Source organism: Muntiacus reevesi, chromosome 11 (assembly GCF_963930625.1).
Source record: "Muntiacus reevesi chromosome 11, mMunRee1.1, whole genome shotgun sequence".
Classification (NCBI taxonomy): Eukaryota; Metazoa; Chordata; class Mammalia; order Artiodactyla; family Cervidae; genus Muntiacus; species Muntiacus reevesi.
Genome location: NC_089259.1, coordinates 74918867 through 74937685, shown reverse-complemented (window position 1 = coordinate 74937685; position 18819 = coordinate 74918867). Strand labels below are relative to the sequence as shown.

The 18819-nt window shown below is 39.6% G+C and overlaps 1 protein-coding gene across 3 annotated transcripts in view; it reads left to right on the top strand.

The window, feature by feature from the left end:
• FGF14 (fibroblast growth factor 14) overlaps nt 1-18819 on the top strand; it is a 600669-nt gene that overhangs the window by 490942 nt on the left and 90908 nt on the right. For 2 of the 3 annotated variants that reach the window (XM_065902089.1, XM_065902088.1), the window contains exons 2-3: nt 319-429; nt 6463-6566. In XM_065902089.1, coding sequence (XP_065758161.1) covers nt 319-429; nt 6463-6566 — 215 coding nt within the window. The remainder of the gene's footprint in view (nt 1-318; nt 430-6462; nt 6567-18819) is intronic. The other variant, XM_065902091.1, reaches the window with a different exon arrangement.

Here is an 18819-nt window from a genome sequence, read left to right as displayed (position 1 = left end):
AAGTAGTTATTTAAATACATACATGTCAGGTTTTTTTGTTTTTTTTTTTTTAATGATCTGTTATCTAAAGTTTATGACTTTACGACTTCACATAAAATAAGTTTACACCTGCATTTCCTTCACCTCCCGTGATCAGTATCTTCTGGTTTGAGAAATGCAGAGACATTCCTGGGAATCATAAAATAAAAGGTGCTTCTGTAAAATGCTTCTATAAAATACCCTCTTCCTTCTGAAAAAGAAAGAAAAGAAACAGGGAAGATAGAAGAAATTCTATTGTGATGCGTTGTGAGGCTTATGACCTCTGTGTTTGCCTTTCAGATCCCCAGCTCAAGGGTATAGTGACCAGGTTATATTGCAGGCAAGGCTACTACTTGCAAATGCACCCCGATGGAGCTCTCGACGGGACCAAGGACGACAGCACTAATTCTAGTAAGTGACCACCCCAGGCCACCGGTTCACACAACTGGTAGGAGAGACACTGCTGCTTAAATGACTTTGCAAGTACATTTGCAAATATTGGGTTACGTGAGTTCACTTTTACAAATGTTATACCCTAGAATGCCATTGACAATTCTTCTTGGACCACCTGGATAGAAATATTCGTAGAGCCACAAAAGAAACCTGTCATTTTAAGAGAATTATTCATCTTTTCAGTTTTTTCCCCAAGCAGTTGTCTTATCCAGTGTTATTGTTACTTGAATCTCAGCATCATCAAAGTAACTGCACTAATGCATTCAGATGAAAGTTGATTACCTGTTTACTTTGGAAGTTTTATCTTTGTGAGACCTGTAGCTTCTTCTTTTTTTTTTTTTTGAAATTAATTTATTTATTTTAATTGGAGGCTAATTACTTTGCAATATTGTGGTGGTTTTTGCCACACATTCACGTGAATCAGCCGTGGGTGTACATGTGTGTAGCTTCTTAATGATAACTGTGTACATTCAAGAACAATAAGGATTAGTTGTTTCAAATAATAGAAGTGTTATTTTTCAAATTCTTTGTGTTCAAGATAATATTTTTCTTTATAGAGGGAACTTGAAGGCTGTGTACTTTTTAATGCATTGTATGAATTATTTATTTATAAAATTGGATCTGTGCTTTTTTTAAATTAAAAAGCCACCCACCTTCCATTGTTTTCATGTCTGTCTTCATTTTGCTATTTCTTTACATATAACTTTTCTTTGTATTTTTATTGTGGCACTCCTTCTCTTCAGTTTTCTGTGTTTTTGTTTCCTATTTCCTGTTCATACTGGCCTCTGATTCCCTTTAATTTAGCACATCAGTTCTAAAGTAGACACTTTTCATTGCTCAGGAGAATTAGTGAAAAGCAAAAATCAGTTTTATTAGAAATATTTAATCACATGTTACTAGTGGATATGAGTCTTTTCATCGATTTAGCATTTATCCTTCACATACAGAACATCATTCCATGGGATGAAGGAAGCTTTGAATACATATAACCAAATTATAGACAGTTCCTGTTTTAAAGTCTAGTCATCAACTATTCAGATACACCGATTCTGAGAGAAGCTAATAATATAAAGTAGGCTATTTTTGCATTTGGTGTTGCTAAGTGAAATATCATTATTTTCCCAAGCGTTGTGCTTGTATTTTAGACTTTGGACATTACTTCGTTTTTTTAATTTTTCTTTCAACTTTAAATATTTTCTTTATCTATATTTTCCTCCTATTCAATTTTTAATCTTTTTGTCTCCTTGTTTCTATTATGTCATCCTTTTGTACTTTAGACTTTTCCCTATCATATTTGTTCATTGATTTTTATTTGCTTTATTTCCTCTTGATTTAGAAAAAGAGAAGGTAAAGCAATTCAGACACAGGGAAGAAAGAGAAGACACTTTTATTCATAAGATTGGCATCAAACATTGTTTACCTGTTGGGATTTTGATATTAGGTTGAACTCTGAAAATCACCAGCACTTAACCATCTCTGACCTACAGAAGATGTTAGTTTCTTCTGATTCATGTTTATATATATTTCATATATATGTGTGTGAATATATATATATATATCTGCTAATTTTCCTTTCCCAACTTTAAACTCCTCACCCACTCTTTGACAAAAGGCATTCTCTTTTTCTTGTGTGTTATAGTCGTGAGGGTCATGGACTTTAGATTCCTAAGTTCACGTGTCTTCAATGTCTCTGATTTTCTTTAGCCAGAGTCTAGCAGAGCATGGAAGCAAGTTTTCTGTAAGTCTGATCACAATAAGAGCTATGACACTCTGATTTATCATCCATCAGGCAAAAAATTTCAAAGAAAGAAAAAAAAATGCAGCTATAGGAAAATGCTGCTTAGCTGGACTTCTTGAAAAAATAGCTTCCTTCAAGCAAATGTTTTACGAGTTTTTTCTTACCTTCTCCTTTTGTTTTTGTAGTCCCAAACAAGTTGGTTTTTTTCATGGTGGAATCAATATCAAGTTAAGAAGTATCAGTAGACACTGCTTTTTAAAAGCATATTGCATCACAATTGAATAAGCAGCACAATATTTTCTAAATTATGAAAGTGCAGGTGTAGAAATTATATGCACACATGATTATATCTGGTTATCTGCATAGTATTAAACACTAGACTGGGAAGCTGAGATACTAAAAGATACTGGACCTTTTCTCTAAATGTATGAGGCTTTTTTCCTGGGAAAGAATCTTTGTTTGGCTCTTGAAATCCTTTCTAATCCCCCTCAATGCTGGTGAGGAACAGTTCTGGGAACCAGGCAGGAATGGGAACCCCAATGGACAAGCAAATCAGAACCAAATTATAGTGACCAGCCTGCAAGGGCTTCCATTCCTATGCAAAGATCTAGCCCACAGCTTCTTTTCTTACAAGTTACCATTGTGATTTTTGTGCCCTTTAAGTCAGTAAGGTTAGTTTCCTTACTGTTTTAACATTTGCAAAGACAAAGCAGAACAGAATAAAACAGACTGAGATAAATATTCCCTCCTCAAAAGGTTATGAAAACTGCATGACTGCAAATTTTATAAAACATTGCAGGATTATAGCAGCTTTGTAAAAGCAATGGGAATTACTAATTAACTCAACTTTTTCATACTATCACCATCTTAACTGAAAAGCACAAGCTTTTAGGGTGAATTGTAACATATCTTCTTTTCTCTGGTTCATCACAGTAGTCTTATACATTCTGGGAAAATCATTAGCCCTGAAAAGTGATCTTTAGAAATGAAGGTGAGAGTGTCCAAGATGCTGACAGACAGACAGGTCCTCAGTAGAACACTGCCCTCTTTTCTTGAGCTAAGTCACTTCAGTCGTGTCCGACTCTCTGTAACCCCAAAGAGGGTAGCCCACCAGGCTCCTCTGTCCATGGGATTCTCCAGGCAAGAATACTGGAGTGGATTGCCATTTCCTACTCCATTTTGCTTGAGAGTGTGATGTAATTATTCACAAACATTCCAGTTTTTTGCTATTTCTCTGAATACAAAACAAAGATTAGTCATCCATAGGTAGGAAAAATAAAGAGAAACTACCTAAAAGTCACCCTGATGGCACCCCAAAAGTCACCAAATGGGAGAATTGAGGCTTGACCCTCCATGACTGGAGCTCATTGCTAGCCCACTAGTAAATATGAGATTACTTAGAACTAGGTAAGGGCTTCCCTGGTGTCTCAGCTGGTAAAGAATCCACCTGCAATGTGGGAGACCTGGGTTTGATCCCTGGGTTGGGAAGATCCCCTGGAGGAGGGCATGGCAACCCACTCCAGTATTCTTGCCTGGAGAATCCCATGGACCAAGGGACCTGGCGGGCTACAGTCCGTGGCGTCACAACGAGTCGGAGTTGACTGCGGCTGAGCAACCAAGCACTAGGTGAAGTCAGAATCACCTGCTAGGCTTTCTTGGTCAAAAAATTTAAATGCCTTGAAAGGGGGAAAGGGCGGCAGGCAAACCTAACGCCCTGACGCTAGTGCCCTCCCTGGATCACCAGCTGAGATCTACAACTTTCTGGGCAAGAAAATGGGGAAGGGTGGATGATTGGTCCTAACTGAGAGATTCTGAAATAACTCACCTGCTTACCCAGGCTTCTGGTGCCCTGGAAACATCTTTCACAAAAGGAAGTGAATGCCCAGGATACTTTATCATCACACTCATTTTCCAGAGTGCGTTGCTTTGAAATTCTTAGAGCTGCCCTTCTATGCACCGAGGATAAGCATTACCGTGACTATGGTGTTTGATTAGAGAATGATTTTTTTCTTCAGTTAACTTTTGGCAAGTGGCCAAAAATTTGGGATTTTCCTGTGTTCTTAAAGGTCACTGTTCCCACTACCAGATACTGCAAGCAGAAGAGGGCTATAGAAATATTCATGTGTCAGCCTTTATTGCTAGATTAAAGACCCACCCAAACCAATCCCTCTTACCTTAGAGATTCCCAACCTGATAACCTGATGCATAAAACTGGCTGGTGCCTCACAATGCTCACTATTTGACAGGCCTCAGGAAGGTGGTTCTCATCTTGTCTATAGGTTAGGATCATTGGAGGCGCTTAAAAAAAAAAAAGTTCCTGATGCCCTAAAACCACTCCCAGAGACTCTGATTTTATTTCATTGCTTTGGAGTTGGGCAGTCCCTGTGGCTCAGATGGTAAAGAATCTGCCTGCAGTTCAGGAGACCTGGGTTTGATCCCTGGGTTGTGAAGATCCCCTGGAGAAGGGAATGGCTATCCACTCCAATATTCTGGCCTGGAAAATTCCATGCACTGTATAGTCCATGGGGTTGCAAAGTGTCGGATACGACTGAGTGACTTTCACTTCACACCTGTCTTATAAGGCTTCTCTGGTGGCTCAGACAGTAAAGCGTCTGCCTGCAATCCTGGAGACCCAGATTTGATCCCTGGGTCAGGAAGATTCCCCTGGAGAAGGAAATGGCAACCCACTCCAGTATTCTTGCCTGGAAAATCCCATGGACAGAGAAGCCTGGTAGGTTACAGTCCATGGGGTCGCAAAGAGTTGGAGATGACTGAGCAACTTCACTTTCGCTTTTCACTTTCTTTTATCCTGTCTTATGAATACAACTAGTTTAGTTTTAAAGTGCAACCAGGGTTGAATGAAATTCACTGTCGTATGGAGACTGGAGTGTTCCACAGAATGACAAAGTAGCATGAACATCTTCATTATTCTTACTCCCCTAGGCCTTGTGGCCTTTATAATTTTGTGGCCTTGTAGGTTTTATAATTGTGTTAGATACAAAAAGGCTAAAAACCCATAATGATGTTTCAATTAATGTGAGCATCTGTGGTTATATCAAGCAGTGTGGACCCATCATGGTCAGCTCTGAATGGGCTCCACATTACGGTGGTTCTATGGATACACTTTCTGTTTTCCTACGATAAATGATAACTAATATTTTATAATTCAGGTCTCAACCAAAACCCTGGGGAGGGGGAAAGTTTGTTTTTGTTTTTTTAAATATAGTATGGGGCTTCCCTTGTGGCTCAGCTGGTAAAGATTCCACCTGCAATGTGGGAGACCCAAGTTCAATCCCTGGGTTGGGAAGATCCCATGGAGAGGGTACAGGCTACCTACTCCAGTATTCTGACCTGGAGAACATGGAAACATTCTTATCTCTTAAGTGGGTAAAACTGAACACTTTTCCCTCTTTGTTTTAGTTTTCACTCTAAATGGTTTTATGAAATATTAAAGAAGAAAATTCCCTCTCTGAAATTTGTACACCATTCAGTGTGATTAGTTCTTTCTAAATTTAGCAGGCAGGCAGGTGCACATCTTTTCTGGGTTCTGTTGATGTCATGTTGGTTCTGCAAGAGTAATTTAGCTTTGGAATTACCTTTTTAACTTCTTGCCTGTACTGCATCGCAATAATGAAGCAAACCTTCCACCTAAAAGACCGGAATAAGCACTCAACTTGGGCTTTTAAGGTTCTCCTCTTTTAGGGAACTTCCCTGGTGGTCCAGTGGTTAAGACTTAACCTTCCAGTTCAGGGAGTACAGGTTTGATTGCTGGTCGGTCAGGAAGCTGAGATCTCACACGCCTTGTGAGTGAAAAACCGAAACATAAAACAGAAACCATATTGTAACAAATTCAATAAAGACTTTAAAAATGGTCTGCATCAAAAAAAAAAAAAGTATTTAAAATAAAATTCTGCTCTTTGAGAGTCTTCCTAGCTGATTTTTTCTGGTATCAAATGGTGTCAGAGGCTGTGATGCTAGAGTCGTGATTACAGGCTTGATTCTGTTTATTATCCCACCATTCTTCAGAATGCTATAGGGAGCCTGCTAAGATCTACAACTCAGAGCTCAAGTGCTATCTTGACTCATAACAAAACTTCTTAAAAAGAGAGAGAGAAGGTAATGAATTGGAACCTCTCAGAAGGTTATAACAGACATAATGTCTCTCAAGTAGAATAAATGAAACAGAAAAGTGATGGGGGTAGGTATTCTGCTTCTCCCTACCGATTGGTGACAGACCATCTTTCTCTTCGCAGCACTGTTCAACCTCATCCCAGTGGGACTGCGCGTCGTTGCAATCCAGGGAGTGAAGACGGGGTTGTACGTAGCCATGAATGGAGAAGGTTACCTCTACCCATCAGTAAGTAACACATCCAAGGTATTGGCCACCCATCTAAGCCACCACAAAAAGGAGAATGTTCTGTCTGGTGATGGTTTCAGTTTCACTTTAGTGTCTGACCTTTACGACAATACCTACGAGCTGTTAATTCGTGATTCAGCAATGTTTGATAATGCATCAGTGTATCAAGCAGAAGAGGAACATTACCTCTTAAATTTGTGCGTTTGCATATTTTTGTATGCCCCAGTTCATCGAAAATTGAGAAATTTTGAAGAGATTGGCTTTTTTTTTAAGAGATCTTATCCACTTTACTCAAATATTCCAACTTAAGTTTTCTGTTAGGTGGTTGATGTTATATAAGCAGATCCTTTTCTTGCCTTTCTTTTAAATGTAAGGCGGAGAACACAGGCTGATACTTTATAGGCTAAGAAAAATGCAGTAGTAATATCTGTCTACTTTTAAACCCAAATGAAATTTTATTACCTAATTGCTGTTAGAAAGGATTGATATTAATGTAATCTTTTTCTATTACTGTTTAGAAATGTACTTTTCTTAGGGAGTTTCTTGTAAAAAATTAATTTGCAAAAAGAAGCAGAGTAAATGTAATTCTAGAAGAGAAAATTGAGGAGAGAGTAGTTCTTTTAAAAAAACAAGAATTGAGATTGAGTCTTTTACTGGGAAAATATTTCTAATATCAAAATGTATATCGCATTTAAATGTAAGCAAGTCTTGGTTTTGTATTAATGTGTGTTAGCATCTGAGCACCTTTCCATTCTCTTCTGTAATATTTACTGTTTACGAGTAATTTGCATTCAGATGTGCTGTGTGCATATATTATAATGCAGTTAGAATTCTTATCTGCCACAGGTCCAAGCAATAGAGACTTAAGATGGAAATACTTCTTTCCACTATCCCTTGAGCAAAAACTGACAGATTAAAGTCATGGAGCCTCAGAGGAGATTCTCTTATTTGGGTTTGCCTGTCATCTTGCTGTGAATTCTTTAAAACTCTGTTGTTAAATATTGTAATAAAAAAAATATACATACATACATTTTACACACACACACATACACTGCTAAAACTTAAGCAGAGCAGAAGGTTCTCTGGGGACTCCCATGAAATGTGACATATTTTCTTCAGCAAAATCTGGGAAAATCCTGTCAAGGAAAATGAAATGTGAGCCATGGATTCCCTTCCTGTTGAGCTGAGACATGCTCTAGTCGTTCTGAAAACTTCGTTCTCATTCCCTGAAGGCCATTCCTGTATGCAGACCTGGGCTCCGCATTATGCAAATTGCATTCGGTTGCCCAAGATGAATATTCAACATATTGGGAGCCAGAGGAAGCTGGAATTCCCTATCTCCCCTTTAGAAAAGCTCTACTCAGATAAAGATCATTTCCTGGAGATGCCTTATCTCAAATGAAAGTCAGTTTCATGGATTTGACGTGCATGCTCTTATTTTTGTTTCTTTGTCTCCCCCAGTCATCTCTGAAATGCCTAAAAGTGATCAGATGCAGTTTCTGCCATTGGCTCTAGTTCTGATCCTGCAGATGATTTTATCACGTCTTCCTGCTCTAGTGTATGCATTGATGTCAGGGGAAGTGTAAATGTTTGATCTCTTTTGCTTCTGAGATGCTGTTTTCTTGTGATGGGGTTGCACCTGGCTGGCATTTTTTTTTTAAAGGTAGAGAATATCAGAGTGAGTCTGTGTCTTAGCTTAAAATCTAAGAGCTGGTTATGTTCGGTGCAGTGTAAGTGGTGGGACAACAATAGCATGCTGGTTCAGTCCTCAACACCTTAAATAAGGTCTTTCTACCCAAGAATCAGATCTTGGGAGAGCAGCCCGCACCCAGGATTTGTCCCAGGAAGACCATCAGGCTTTTTATCTGACCTGCTGTTTTCTGCTCCACCTCCCAGGTTGTCCAGTTATTTGGTTTCTGGGCCTTCCAGTTGAGGCCATTGAGTTTCTGATTTGCAGATCTTGGGTTTTCTCTTCTCGTATTTGACTCTCTGCTCTAGACCCAGGACCCAGTAAGGAGCATTCTGTTCACCCAGCTTACCTCTGCCTAGTCCAGGCCCTTAGAATCCTCAGCAGCTTATAGAAAAAGAATTTAGACCAAAATTGAGTGTGATTTCCAGTTTTTACCAATATTCTCTAGTGGAAGTGCTCTGTTTATTTCAAAGCAATGGAATTTGAGCTTCAAATACTTCAGGAGAAAGGAATGTTTTCCCTCTATTCCATAGTTTCTGAGAACCTAGTAAAATAAGAATCTAGCACAAGACAATATCACAGTTGCTATAATATATAATATATGATAATAATGGTTAATATTTACTTAGTGCACTCTCCCTAGTACTGGTCTAAGTGTGTTGCAGTCTTAGCTCATTTAATCCTCCCAACCAATTAAGAAAATACTATTAAAGTGATATTACTGATACACAGAGAGTCTAAAGAGTCAACAGTCACCCAGGTAGTAAAAAGAGAAGATAGGATTTGAGCCTTATTAGTCAGACCCATTAGATCACTTTTAACTGTTGCACCATAATGCTTTCACGCACCAGACATTTTTCATAATATTGGTCTGGCACCTATTCTAGCAAGAAGTTATAAACACAAGATGATGTCATAAAAATCTTTAGGGAATTGTTACCTAGGGAATTGTTAATTTCAAACATTAAGAAGTATCATTTGAAACATGGTCTGTTTCCTTTGGGGAATCTCAAGTAAAAGAAAATCATAGAAAATATTTATTGGGGGGAAGTTGGATATTATGTGTGTGTGCTCAGTCATGCAGTCGTGTCCGACTCTTTGCGACCCCATGGACTATAGCCCACCAGGCTTCTCTGTCTGTGGAATTTTTCAGGCAAGAATACTGGAGTGGGTAGCCATTTCCTACTCCAGGGGATCTTCAGGACCAGGAATTGAACCAGAGTCTCATGCGTCTCCAGCACTGGCAGGCGGATTCTTTACTGAGCCACCTGGGAAGTATATATTGATTTTAGCACCACCTGGGAAGTACATATTGCTATTATACACTGGGTGTTTAATATTCTTAAAATGTATTCCATGTAACGTTCAAGCTTAAAACTTTAAAGCTAACATGGGTTAACCCAACCAAGAAGTTTTGAACTAAGCTGAATCACTTTTTTAAAAGGAAAACTCCACTCAAGCTAAAATTTAAAGAAAAAAATTTGATATAAAGATTGAACTCTGAGAAATGAAGCAATTCTGTTTTATGCCCACTTTAAAAAGATCAAATTAGACTAGTGTCTGACCTGAGATCAGTTTTATTGAGGATCTATAGATTTGGAATGTAGCCAGTAAAATACTGAGATCTCTCAAAGAGAGTTCCGTTAAATGAAAGTCACTCTTGGAATCTGACTTGAAACTCTCATAATCCCTTGCCATCCAAATAAAGATATTTAATTTGTCAGATAATTTCACCTCAGGGGGATGAAAGAAGGAACCTTGACTGAGATGTAAATAATCACATTTCCAATGCTGAAGGCATTTGCTCCCTGTGGAATCTTTTCATCAACATGACAATAGTCATTTCTTTTGTGGTCATAACGATTGTAATGTTACTTGAAGGAGCCTCTCTCGAGAGATTTGATGTCAGATACAGTTTGGTTGAAGATAGAACACAGGCTATAAGGTCACAGAACAGAAACTGACAAGAAAATACTTTCTTAAAGAATTAGTTTAAAATAATGTTTAGGAAACAAAATGCATGTTGACCAACTCCAAGCTATTTATAGGGCTGTGAGGAACAGTCAAGAGTTTGCTTCTTTTTGTTTTTTGTTTGTTTGTTTGTTTTCTCCCTTCCAAACTTACAGCTTTGAAAGACCAAGTTAATCCTCCATAGAAAGTTAAGATTCGAATGTAAATTCCAAACACTCAAGAAAACTTGGGAGGAAAGAAAAATAGCATTCATCAGTTGGGCAGAAATAGAGAATAGTTGAGGCCAAAGGGTGTTTCTGATATAAGAAAGTGAGGAGTTGTGGGGGAAGGAAAGAAAGGAGACTGATGATAAAATGGATAAAACCTTAGATCTTGGATCTAAGGCAGGAAAACGTGTTCCTTGGATGCTTTAAGATAATTTGGGGTGTTAAAATTCTGGTTTCAATCTGGTTGACTTTTCTCGATGATGAGGTTAAAAAATGTACATAAAGCGTATAAAGATTTATTTTCATTGTCTTATCACAGGCTGACGTTAGTGTAAATATTGCTTTCCAAAGTGGGGCTATAAATGTTTCTGTTACCCCGATGCAGCCACCTAGAGAAGCAGTGAGCCCTGGTGTTCTCCTGAAATCGGTATTTCATCTGAGTCTCTTAACCAAGTGATGCAGGTGAAGAGGAAGACAATTCCTTTCCATATAGATTTAACAGCAAATCAAGAAAAAGCATTGTAAATATCAGGACTCATAAGAGTCACAGGGACAAATAGGGAACATGATGATTCATTGGGTGAACCTCTAGATATTTCAACCCAATATGTCTGGGGGGAGGCCCAGGAATCCACAGTTTAATAGGAATCCCTCCTTCACAGGTGGGTGATTCTAAAGCTGGTAGCCCAACAACCAACCTCCACACAGCTAGCATTGTTTCCATGGCTGGTGGGGGTGATGATGGTAGCTTTAGACCAAAATGGTGAGGGTAGATTTGGTGAAAATTGGTAGGCAGACGACCCAGGCCCAGAAGCTAACACTGGGTGAAATAAAATATTTGATCTTCCTAACTTCACCTGCCGCTAAGTTGAACTTTGTAGAAATTTGCAGCGGTGCTGCGCGCTTCTTCGCTCAGGCCCTGGGGTATCCGGGCGCTGAAACTACGCATGCATACTGATTGTGTGTGTTGGCGTGGGGCAGCAGGGAAGTGAAATAGCCTCTAATTAAGGAAGAGGAAAGCTAAATGCTGTGTGTTCTGAAAAAAAGTATTTTCAGGGACTTCAAAGTCTTGTCTAGTTGGCCTGAGATAATTTTTCCGATATTATAGTTGTATCTTTCAGAAATAGTTTCATGACCCTCTCTACAAAGGGGGCCCCAGTGTCCCTGCTCTGTGCCAGCGGGCATCTCTCACTTATGTTTGTTTATTTGTGTTGCTGTCTGTCCTCTGCTTAATAAGAACTCCCAGACGGGAAAGTCTCAGACCTCCCAGCCACCTCCTACCATCAGTGCTACATCCTTCTGCCCAGTCCACACCTCTAGCAAAACAAGATGGAACAGTGTTCTTTTCTTCTTGACATTTGCCCCTCTGTTCATGGCTCAGGTTTGGGCATAAAGATGGAACAGCTTTGTTATGTCTCAGTGGGGTATCGAACTTCCTGCCAACGCTTTCTCTTCTTGCCTGCAAGTTTTGCATCCACAGGCACACACCATCCCTCCCCTGTATTTCTGTGCCCTTGGAGTGTGAGTTCTTCCCTCATCCGTGATACCCGCCTTGTCTCTGAATGACATCCCTGGACATCCATCCTCAGGAAGCTGCTCGCTCTTTACCCCAGTGCGGGTGGCGTGCCCACCCATGCCTCCCGCTTCCTGCTTGACTTTATGTACCAGGCAGTGGATGGGACGGATCCTGTAATCGGAGCTGCAGCGCCTTGACCGAATAAAGGAAGGCACGCCCCACACAGTAACTGTTTCTAGACACGTGTTTGCTTTGTTTCTGGGCCAAGAGACCCTGGTGTTGGCAACTCGGGAATTAAGGGACTGGAAAGGGTGGAGAGATATTTGAAGATGATTCCTGAGACGTTATGGAGGGCTTCCCTGGTGGCTCAGTGGTAAAGCCTCTGCCTGCCGATGCAGGAGACACGGGTTCAATCCCTGAGCTGGGAAGAGCCCCACGTGAAGTGGAGCCACTAAGCCCGTGGCCCTCACCTGTTAAGCCTGTGCCCTGGTGCCCTGGAGCCACACCTAATGAGCCCAGAGGCCACAGCTACTGAAGCCCCTGAGCCCTAGGGTCGATGCTCCACCACAAGAGAAGCTCCCACAATGAGAAACCTGCATACCACAGCTAGAATAGCCACGCTCCTTGAAACTAGAGAAAGGCCCATGCAGCAGTGAGGACCCAGCACAGCCAAAAATACATAAATAAAGAAAGAAGTTACAGAAAGAAGTCTGTGGTTGCCTGGGTATGGGAGGCAACAGAACCACGGCTCACTCTGATATGAATAAATCAGAACCTGGTGAGCTGTGATGCTTCCCTCGAAGAAAACAAACCCCAGAAGGAGGAGGGAGCTGGGGTGGATGAAGAGGCTGCCTTCAGTTGGACCAGGATATCCAGGTGGGTTAATAACCCCACTCAATGATGACTGGATGATGCCAAAGCTTGTGTGTCCTGGAGGAGTCCATCTAAGGCTGTCTTAAGAATGGTTTGCAGGTGGCAAAAAGAGTTGTTCTGCAATGGATGATGGTGTTTTCCTTTTCCTCCAGGATGTCAGACAGAGATGAAGAGGTCAACAGCATCTGCATGGGTAAAGTTAGATGTTAGAAAGAACCTTATTAAATAGCACAACTTCTTCAAAAAGCTTTCTAATATATTTTGCCTGTTGCATAAATGTACAGAATCAATAGGAGCAATTTGGGACACCAGGTAATAAAGCAGAGGACTATGCTGAGTACATTCATATCTTGTACCTTTATAAAAATGATGCTAGTAACATGGGGACAATATATCAGACCTTTGGATAGTCAAAAAAATTCGCAATCCTCATTATACGTACGACTTCCTCAGACAGCACGGACATTCACCTAAAAGGTTAATTAAACCCCAATTCAGAATTTTGAATATGCATTTCTAACACATGTGCCTGAAGGAGCACCCTTGATAAACAAGGGTCTGCATCACTGCATCATTATATAAAATATAAATTTTATATTTGCCATTGCTTTATTATTATCACTGTTGTTGTCATTTACAAATTCACAGTCCTCTTCAAGCCCCCATGAAGTAAGCAGAATGTGTTGTGTATTCACTCTTTCATGAACCCATGAACTGTAACTCTCCAGGCTCCTCTGTCCAGGCTCCTCTGCTCCTCTGGGATTTCCCAGGCAAGAATACCGGAGTGGGTTGCCATTTCTTTCTCCAGGGGACCTTCCCAACTGAGGGATCAAACTCGCATCTCCTGCATTGGCAGGCGGATTCTTTACCACTGAGTCACCGGGCAAGCCTGATGAAGTAAGCAGAATGACATGACCGGTAAAAATGCTCACCTTTCCCACTGACCAGATGAGTCAGCCTTTGAGGAAGTGCTCGAAGAAAAGTCCCAGCTGCGATCACTCCATTCAATCTGGAAAGAATAGGACAAGAAATGTGACCTGGAGCATCAAGATAAAATAGGGAAAGACAGAAATCTTGCTGAAACTTAAGAAAATAAAATAAGAGAAACAGAAAGAAAGACATTGAATGTCCAACTAATGACAGCTGGTTTTCAGTCCTGGAAGAGAGACATCTCCCTCCTGTAAAACTCAAGGGGTCTCCCTGAGCTGATGGGCCTGGGGCCAGTGGGCACCTCCTGGCCTGAAGGGTGGTTCAGAACAAGCGCATCCTGTAAAGAGCAGGTTTCCAGTGACCACGGATCTGGGTTGCTTCAGAAGCGAACTCCTTTGAGATTTTTTTAAATTGCTAATGAAATAAATATATCTATCTGTTGTTTATTTTTTCCTAAGCCTGTGCTTCCTCTGAGACTAGTTTGGTTTTCTCTCGGCAGGACCCTCCCACACAAGTCCCATTCCTAAAGCAAAGGAGGTTCCCTCCTGCCTTAGATGGTCAGCAGGTTCCTGGGGTTTTGAGCATCTTTTCTGGGTCCCAAGTAGAGAGTGGATTGATCCCATGTGGGCCCATCATTTTACACACACACACACACACATGCACACTTTTTTTAACTATACCAAAGACTCACAAAAATTAAACACCTGTCTGATATCAGAAGAGTGTGTAAGAAATATATAGAAGATTATTGCTGCTCAGTATAATTACTCAACATTTAAATGTAGGTTGAAGAGCCAAGAACTCTGCAGAGATGTGTATAATCATAAATTCAGTTATTTGCTCATTCAGATCAACCCACATTATCCCATGCCTCCCATTGACAGCTATTGTGTGTTGTAGGCACTGGGGCTTCAAAGATGTGTGAAAAATTCCTGATTTAAAAACAGACAAACAAACCCTCTAAAGTGAAATGGATAGGAGGAAACCATTCAGAGGACATCTTGACTAGATGAATAATTCTAAGACTCTTTTCTCTTATCTTTTCGCCAAATCTGTAATTCCGTGATTATATTTGTACATTTCTTATCACTCCTTCGATAGTGATGGATACGTAGGAAGTCTTCAGTCTGTAGTTCTTGATTGCTCATTGTTAAGGTGGAATCAGTTTCACCAGCAGATTTTATTAATCTGCGCCTTGAGTGCCTTCCTTATGCATGATATTTATTATGCATGCCACTTATCATTTCCCCACGAAAAACATTAAACATCAGCAGAGAGGAGATGAGTCTGTTTATTTCTTGAGTTGAAATTGCAGAAAAGCAGTTATTTACACATTGCCTTTTCTGAAAGGGCATGATAATCCCACAGAGGCAGAACTCAGATATGCAATGTCTGCCTCTAACATGGTCATATTTGCATTAATGAGTTGAGTGGTGATGCTGCCTTCCCCTGAAAAAAAAGAATCTCAAGCAAAAAAGTAAGCCTTGACTTCTAGTAAATGTCACTACCACTTAAACTTGAACAATTTAAAGCAAGAGCATGAATAATGATAATTAGAGTAACGATGCAGAAAGGATTTTTTTATTTCCATATGTTTGTAAATGATATAGTGAGAAAGAGAAAAATCATCACCGTTTGCAATTGAATCCTATTTTACTCTAGAGTGAAAACTATTAATATAAAGTACTGTAGATAGCAAAAAAAATTAAGTTATATCTACATGTTTCAATTTTTTTTAAAAAAAACCTATATTTATCAAGGATGGATGGTAGATGGTGAAAGGAATTTTTATATGTAAGGAATTTTGAAGACTACCTGAAAAATTGAATCCTAAATCAAAAGATAATGCTTGAGAATGAACTATCTCTTTGTTTTCATTCTCCACACCATGAAAAACACTGCAAAAAACTCCGTAAATGCTAAGAAGGTTGGTATACCGTATGCTTGCATGCTCAGTTGCTCAGTCGTTCCCGGCTCTTTGTGACCCCCACGTATGTAGCCCTCCAGGCTCCTTGGTCCATGGAATTTTTCCAGTAAGAATACTGAAGTGGGTGCCATTTCCTTTTCCAGATATACTATATAAGGAATGATAAATCAGCTCTAACATTAAAGCATAATTAGTATTACTAAAACTGGGGAGGATTATGGTCTTTAAAAGTTATTTGTGTATGTGGGAGGCCTCCTTACTGAACTTGGATTCACCATCCACTCAAGTAAAATCGAAGGTTTTTGTTTCTGATTCCGTGTTTTACTTTTAGAGAATTCTTTTTGTTTCTGGGAATGGGGTTGTATGTAAGCTACTCTGAGAACCTAAGAACCATGAGTTCATGGTGGGCTCTGAGTAGAAGTTGGGTATTTCTCTGTTTCCTCAGTACAACCCATTTATTAGTAATTTATATTCCATTTCTTAGTTACTTGGGAATTAACAAGAAAAATAATTTATAAAATAAATCATAAAAATATGATTCTTTTTCTTCAGAAAAACTACTATAGCAACCATTCTTGAAAAACCAAATTGGCTGTTTTATATCACATTGTTTATTAAACTGGCAAAACTGTTCCTTTTATGATAATTTTCCTTGTTTCTTCTTTATGCTATTTGTTTCTGCTGATTTTAGAGCTATGGTATTATGGCAAGAATAGTGACTGTTTACTCATCTAAAATTATTGGTCACATTTTCTTTCTGATATTACCTATCAATCAATATTGATCCAACACATGCTAGAACCTGGAGAAATAATAATGAAAAAGACAGACATAGCCCCTGGCCTCATGGAACTTATTGTTTCCATATATGTGAACTCCATACACAGTAAATTTTAACTTTGAGTTATTTCTCTGTGTTATAGAAGGGTGTTTTGTGCTCTGAGCTACCTATGGTTTCACTCTGGTTGTTTGTCTTAAGGAAATGCATTCCATTTGGATTGCAAGTTCATGACAAGGTACGGAATGTTCTTCTGAGTAAAGACAGAGGAGATCTCTTGAGAGTTTTATCCAGAGTTAGATGTTGGTTTTAAGATCTGACAACTGTATAAACTGAGGAGACGAGCCACTTGTTAATAGGTACATCTCTGTCCATGCAGAGGCATCCTAATTGGTAGTTATTTGCTGTCCCAGTAAAGATAGAGACTGAACGGGAGCAAGATATTTTTATGAGGCTTTAGAATTGCTGCATCTTTGACAAGATGGAGATTTTTATTTGGTTATTCATCCAGGTCACCATTTAGCAGAAATAGTTATGTGGACAAAGAGGAAAAATCACTCGACTGTACTCTTATGCTGGCACAAATAGTACCTAAAGGTACTAGTCTGACAAACGGTGAATATCGGTTTATATCATGAGAGGAGAAGCTTTTACTGATGTCATGTAAGAAATTATCTGTGAATGCCCTTCACGAGGGCATAATGACAAAGGGTTGACCTTCACTGACTCCCCATTTGTGTTAACTTTTCCAGTTAAGGCTTCCCTGGTGACTCAGACGGTAAAGAATCTGCCTGCAGCGTGGGAGACCTGGGTTCGATCCCTAGGTTGGGAAGATCCCCTGGAGAAGGGAACGGCAACCCACTCCAGTATTCTGGCCTGGAGAATTCCACGGACAGAGGCGCCTGGTGGGCTACAGTCCGTGGAGTTGCAAAGAATCAGACACGACTGAGCATCTACTGCATTGTTAATTATTTAAATATTGCCATTTAACATTTTGCTTCCTATCCTGCAATCATCAATTAAGGTTATCAATAGAAGAATGAAAAAATGTTTTGTATTAAGAATTTGCAGTGTAGGGGATGTCTCTGGTGGCTTAGTGGTTAAGACTTTGCACTTCCAGTGCAGGGGGCCTGGGTTTGATCCTGGATCAGGGAACCAAGATCCCACACTCTGCTATATTTAAAATGGATAACCAACCAGAGCCTACTGAATAGCATAGGGAACGACGCTCAATGTTATGTGGAAGTCTGGGAGGGAGGGTAGTCCTGGGGAGAATGGACTGATGTGTGTGTGTGGCTGAGTCCCTTTGCGGTCTGCCTGAAACTATCACAACTTTGTTAATCGGCCATTGTTGTTGTTCAGCCACTGAGTTGTGTCTGACTCTTTGCGACCCAGAGGACTGCAGCACACCAGGCTTCCCTGTCTTTTACTATCTCCCAGAGTTTGATCAAATTCATGTCCTTTGAGTCAGTGATGCTATCTAACCATCTCATCCCCTGCCGACCTCTTCTCCTTTTGCCTTCAATCTTTCCCACATCGGGGTCCTTTTCCAGTGAGTCAGCTCTTTGCATCAGGTGGCCAAAGTATTAGAGCTTTAGCATCAGTCCTTCCAATGAATATTCAGCACTGATTTCCTTTAGGATTGACTGTTTTGACCTCCTTGCAGTCCAAGGGACTCTCAAGAGTCTTCTACAGCACCACAGTTCTAAGGCATCAATTCTGTGCTCAACCTTCTTTATAGTCTAACTCTCACATCCATACATCCTGGAAAATACCATAGCTTTGACTATGCAGACTTTTGTCAACAAAGTGACATCTCTGTTTTTTAATACGCTGTCTAGGTTTGTCATAGCTTTCCTTCAAAGGAGTAGGCATTTTTAATACCCCAATATACAATAAAAAGTTACATTAAAAAAAAGAGTTTGCAATATAGGTAACTCTACCTACCACATACCTAACAGAATTGTATATTTATTGTGGTATTAGAAATAACTGCTTTTATTAAAAGGCATGTTAAATGTTCACAAATTTCAATCATAAATCTGTATTTCTAGAAACATTAATAACAGAAAAAACAACTTTCAAGCTATTAAAAATTCTTTAGGCACCTTTTATCTAGAGGTGAAGTAAGAGGCATTTTCTTAATATCCATGGAGAAATAAATTGTAACATGAAATATCATATTAAAATAAAAAAGGAAATTATTAAGAAATTGTTCCACAGGTACCATAAATGGGTTAACTATTTATCTAATGAAATTTCAGTCCTTTAAAGGGTTGTTTTTATAGACTTAGCAAGGCCAAATGTATACCCAGGAGAAATAGCAGTGAATGTTTATTTAATTTAAAATTACATTTCGTGA